The sequence below is a fragment of the Clupea harengus genome, chromosome 3 (genome assembly GCF_900700415.2).
Source record: "Clupea harengus chromosome 3, Ch_v2.0.2, whole genome shotgun sequence".
Lineage (NCBI taxonomy): Eukaryota > Metazoa > Chordata > Actinopteri > Clupeiformes > Clupeidae > Clupea > Clupea harengus.
The window spans coordinates 25298223-25304222 of NC_045154.1; the positions used below are offsets into that span (position 1 = coordinate 25298223).

At 50.0% G+C, this 6000-nt stretch overlaps 1 protein-coding gene across 1 annotated transcript in view; it reads left to right on the forward strand.

Moving 5' to 3' along the window:
• pdhx (pyruvate dehydrogenase complex component X) overlaps window positions 1–5238 on the forward strand; it is a 39371-nt gene extending 34133 nt beyond the window's left edge. Inside the window, exons 9-11 of the mRNA XM_031565163.2 lie at window positions 540–698; window positions 3592–3656; window positions 4333–5238. Coding sequence (XP_031421023.1) covers window positions 540–698; window positions 3592–3656; window positions 4333–4603 — 495 coding nt within the window. The 3' untranslated portion in view covers window positions 4604–5238. The remainder of the gene's footprint in view (window positions 1–539; window positions 699–3591; window positions 3657–4332) is intronic.
• Window positions 5239–6000: the final 762 nt, after the last annotated feature.

Genomic DNA, 6000 nt, shown 5'->3' on the forward strand with positions numbered 1-6000 from the left:
CTTGTCTGTTTCTCCCCTGGGGTTGAGTAGCAGGACAGTAATCAGTGTTTGTTCCCATGCTGTTTTCTCTTTCCTTGTACTCTCCATCAAGCAGGCTGGTGAACACCCAGACACACACAAATATGCACAAGCACACACACACGCACACACACATGCACACACACGCACGCGCACACGCACGCGCGCTCACACATACACACACACACACACACGCACACACACACACACACACACGCACACATCCACACACACACGCACGCGCGCACACACACACACACACCGCGCACACACATGCACACACGCACACACCCACGCACCCACGCACGCGCGCACACACACATACACACATACACACACGCACACGCACACACGCACACGCGCTCACACATGCACACACACACATACACACACACAACGCACACATACACACGCACACACACATAGAGGTTTTATCCGCTTATTACCCTCTTATTATTAGCGGACCTAAGTGTTACGAGACCTAGATTGACCTGCTGTCCCCACCCGTCTCCTCACTGCAGGAGTTACCCGAGGTCAACGTAACCTGGGCAGGTGACGGCCCCAGAGCCCTGGACTCCATTGACATCTCCATCGCCGTGGCGACGGACCGAGGCCTCATCACCCCCATCATCAAAGATGCGGCTGGCAAGGGCGTGCAGGAGATCTCCACCAGTATCAAGGTAACCATAGCAACTGCACATCACCCAGCAGACGTACTACCAGAGCGCGGCGGATGTTCCTGGGTCTATAGCTTTTGTGCTTTGGTGGAAATGGGTGGACTGGGAAAGGCAGGCCTAGGTTTCCATGGTTAGCGGGTCATGTCAGTCCTCAAGAGGTGGCTATGTCTGTTTCATCTCTGGTTCTTCTGTTTGGCCTGACTCTGACCTTACATGTTGAGTGCAGCTCTACCAAATATGGTAGTTGTTGGCTGGAATTGGAGACGGGTAACCAGATTGATTTACTCAGGCATTTCTGTTTGATGAGTTATCTTGTCCTTTGTGTGTGTGTGAGTGTTTCTGTGTGTGTGTGTGTGTGTGTTGTTTGGGTTTTCAGTGACAAGACAAACTCTTCCTTTCACCTTCCGCCCCTTTGGCCCAACCTGTGTCTGTGTCTTTGAGTGTTTGTGTCTGTGTGTGTGTGTGTGTGTGTTTGAGTGTGTGTGTGTGTGTGTGTGTTTGAGTGTGAGTGTAATCACCTCTCTTCTTTTCTCTCTCTTCTTGCCTTTTATGGGCTCATTATTTGGTGATGGGATCAGAGGATTGGGAGCTGGACGCAAATAAGTAGTGGGAGGAACATTTGTGTGTGTGTGTGTGTGTGTGTGTGTGTGTGTGTGTGTGTGGTGTGTGTGTGTGTGTGTGTGTGTGTGTGTGTGTGTGTGTGTGTGTTGTGTGTGTGTGTGTGTGTGTGTGTGTGTGTGTGTGTGTGTGTGTGTGCGCACTTGCACTGAGACAAATAGAACATTTGCCAGTTCTGGCGTATCACACACACACACACACATTCTCAGGAAGTGCTGGGTTGTTAGTGGTGAGCTGCGGTTAGCTGCTCTGTGGCCGAGGCTGTGTGGTCTGGGGAGTCCGACCAATCACGTGTAATTATATCTCTTCCTCTCCCCTCGAACTCCATCACCCATGCTCGTCAAACAGTCCCTCTCCGCTTCGCCCTGCTTTTCAGAGACATCACTTAGCCCTCTCCTCTCACTATTGTCCTCTCTCCCTCTCCCTCTCCCCCCCCCCCCCTCTCTCTCTCTCCTCTCTCTCTCTCTCTCTAAAACACACTCTCTCTGTCTTACTCACTCTCTCTCTCTATCTCTCTCTCTGATGCACACACTCACACACACACACTCTCTCTCTGTCTTACTCTCTCTCTGTCTTACCATCTCTCATGCTCCTATCTAAAACCTTTGTTCTAAAACATCAGTTACCATTACCACTTTTTACCTTCTTTTGATCTTTCTTTCTCTCTCTCCCTCTCTTTCTTTCTTTCTTTTCTTTCTTTCTTTCTTTCTCTCTTTTTTGCCCTCTCCAGCCCCATCTCCTGATGTCTTGTATTTCCTTCTCATGCTCTCCTGGGAGGTTTTAAATCAATCTCTATCTGATGGAATAAAGACTTATGTGACGGCAGAAAGCTGCTTGGGCTTGTTGGAACGAGAGCCGCTCCTGACTCATTCACGTCCCACCCCACCAATTAAAGGATCCGTCCACCCACTTGTCCGCCACTGCGTTCAATGAAGAAACTCTGGTCCTGTCTGCTCACGTTTGGTTCACTCTCACTTGGAAGACTGGCCACTTTTTTAGCAGGTGTGCCTGATCAGAAGTAAGAGGAAGGAAGTCTAGAAGTGTCAGTTGCCTTGTCATTTCCACCCACATAGATATGTTTGTAGATCACATAGAACACGCTGGCACATACACACACACACACTCACACTCACACTCACACATTCTGTCTGACATAGTCATAGACAAACCAACATGCATACAACAAACAAACAAATATGCACGCACTCACACATACACTCTCTTTTCACTCACTCACTCACTCACTCACTCACTCACTCACTCACTCTCTCACACACACACACACTCTCTTTGTCTCTCTCTGTCTTGCTCTCTCTCACACACACACACACACACACACACACACACACACACACACTTACCCACTTGTGCGAGTAGCTTCTCGTGAAGGCAGGGCGTTCTGCTGATTGGTGTGTGTTGTGGAGTGGGCTGAAGAGGGCTGAAGTCCTCTCCTCAGCTCCGTCTGGGTGCTGATGAGATGCTAAAAGATGCCTCACAGGAGCAGCAGGGACTTATATACACACACACACACACACACACTCACACGTGTGCGCATACCGACACAACCCGCTGAGCACCCGACTCCAATCTCGCACTCCACACAGTGAGTGCACTCAGATCAACTGACTGTGTCTCTCTCAGTCTGTCTGTATGCAGTCATGTGTGCCCCTCTGTCGGATTGTCTGATTGTGCATTTGAGGAACAGACTGAGGACTTGGACGTGTGTGTGTGTGTGTGTGTGTGTGTGTGTGTGTGTGTGTGTGTGTGTGTGTGTGTGTGTGTGTGTGTTGTGTGTGTGTGTGTGTGTGTGTGTGTGACAGTTAGCTGCAGAATCAGCAGCAGCATGCTGGTAAACGCATGGCTAATTAGCCGTGTAGACAGAACGCCACTTCCTGCTGCCTCCTCCAAAGGCACTTCAAGCAGCCCAAACAAGACCCCGCTGTCAGCTAGCCAGCCACGTTTGCAGATCAATTCAGGGCGGTTCGGTCGGTTAATTGAGTCAGAGCTTCTGTTCGTGTGTGCGTGTTCGCGTGTGTGTGTTCGTGTGTTTGAGTGTGTATTTGTTTGACCAGGTGGAAAATGTACCCACAATACACATTATAAATATGTGTCTTAATAGAAGTGCAGAGATTTTGTCCGTCCATAACCTAAGATTCATAACGTTTGAGTCTTAATGGAGATTTTCTTCCTGTGTGTTAAGATTAAGATGAATGGCTTGAGTGATTGAACATGAAACATGGAGCAAATCAAACTTTTTTCCCTCTCTTGCTTCTTGTAGGGTCTGGCTCAGAAGGCCCGGGATGGTAAACTACTGCCTGAGGAGTACCAGGGCGGTTCATTCAGGTGAGGCTGATGAGACATCACCCACTAGACACACATGCGCTCGCACACACACACACACACACACACACACACACACACACACACACAGACACTTTCGCTCATAACTCACGTCATTCACCCATAGATATTTAGATATTTCTGTGGCATCATCATCATGCCTCCAGTCACATGGAATTTAACTCTATCTCTCTCCCTCTCTTTCTGTCTGCCTGTCTCTCTCTCTCTCTCTCTCTCTCTCTCTCTCTCTCTCTCTCTCTCTCTCTCTCTCTCTCTCTCTCTCTCTCTCTCTCTCTCTCTCTCTCTCTCTCTCTCTCTCTCTTTCTGTCTGCCTGTCTGCCTGTCTATCTCTGTCTGCCTGTCTATCTCTGTGTGGGTATCTTTCTCTCTCTTTTTCCCTCATTCCCCTTTTCTCTATGTCTGTCTTGTGGTCTCTCCCCCCCCCCCCCCCCCCCCTCTCTCTTTCTGTCTCTTTTTTTCTCCCATTCTCCATGCCTTTCCACCTCCCTCTCATTTCTCTTTTCCTCCTTTTCTGTCTGTCTCTCTCTGTTTCTCTCCCTCCCTCCGTGCCCTCCACCCTCTCTCTCTCCCATACACACCCTTTCTCCCTCCCCCCCTCCGTGCCCTCCACCCTCTCTCTCTCCCACTCACACCCCTTCTCTCTCTCTCCCTCCATCAGTATCTCCAATCTCGGCATGTTTGGCATCAGCGGCTTCAGCGCCGTCATCAACCCTCCTCAGGCCTGCATCCTGGCCGTGGGCAGCTCGCGCGGCGTGCTGCAGCTGACCCCCGACGCCGAGGACGGCTCGGGCCCCGGCGTGCACACGCAGCAGCTCATGACCGTCACCCTGTCCAGCGACGGGCGGCTGGTGGACGACCAGCTGGCCTCGCGCTTCCTGGACAAGTTCCGCACCAACCTGGAGCAGCCGCAACGCATGCACCTGCCATAGAGATAGAGGTAGAGGGAGAGGATGGATGGAGGGAGGGAGGGAGGAGGAGGAAGAATAGTGTGGGAGGGGGGGTAAGGCAAGGGAGTGAAAGGTGAGAAAAGAAGGAGTATTGAAGAGTAGAGCTTCGACACGGTGATGAGGGATGGGGGCAAAGGGAGGGAGTACAGGTTACCTGTCGGCGGCGCGTCTTGGTCAAACCAAAACCAGATCCATGGCCGTCACTATCCAAAGCAGCTTCACTTTCAGTTTCAACTGTTAAGTTTACCGCCATTTCAAAATCAAACGTTTAAAATCAACAGCCAGCAGGGTTCAAGTTTCATCCGAGAATCAACGTATGCTGAAGTCCTCCTGTGTAACTTTGTATATTTTTCAACTCATATATGTACTATTGCACAAGTCTACACTTGCGAATAAAGTATCTCGTATCTCGTAATGTGTGTCCGTTCGGGCGCGTTCTGACAGTTGATTTAGCGGCTGGACTCCTGCACCGCGTTGCTCAATGCATCTTGTCAGTAGGATTGCGAAAAGAAATCCACCTGTGTTGTAATATTTTCTTCCTTTTGTCATGTTTATAGTGTTCATTTAACTTATTTAAAACCATGTTCATCTAATAAAAATCTGGCTTAGACAAACAACTTAAGCTCCTCTCCTCTCATTTTTCTTGTTCCTGAGATCAGGAAAGAACACAGTTTTGTGCGTGACAAGCACAGATCCATCAAACATCAGCGTAGGGGATTTTGTAGTAATTTTATATCCACACCAATTAAACTCATAATGCTGCAGGAACCATAATGGACGCCGTGGCGAGAGCAGCTTCGCTGTCGTACCGCTGAAGGTGGCAGGAGGCACTGGCAGGCCTCCAGTCTGTAAGAGGAGGAGGAGGAGGTCTTGAAGCAAAGAGAGTCTCTGGAAGCGGATGGTGCCTGTGATTGGTAGCTGCTAGGAGTCTGTGGACAACCGGCCATTCACAGGATGTCAGCGCTGAGTGTGTGAGAGGCATAGAGAAGGAAATGCCCTGGTTCACTGCCTCTCTGAATTAGCGGTGGCACTGTATGTGTGTGAGGTACATTGGACATTTTTCCCCTGTAACCTAAAGACATATGGTAGGCCTGTTGGCTTTTCTGGCTGCCTCTCTGCTTTGGCAGTGGCAGTCTCCTCCACACACACACACACACCACGTAAATTACAGTGGCCAGGAAGGGAACATTTTGTGCTTCTTGTGGCGCTGGAGCGGTTGCTCTGGTTGCGGGCAGAGATGTGTGTGTGAATGTGTGAGTTTGTGAGCATGTAGGTAGGTGGATGACTGATGAGTGTGTGTGTGTGTGTGTCTGCGTGAGTGAGTGTGTGTTTTTATGAGCGTGTATGTGTCCGGTGTGGCTGCATGAGCGAGTGTTTGT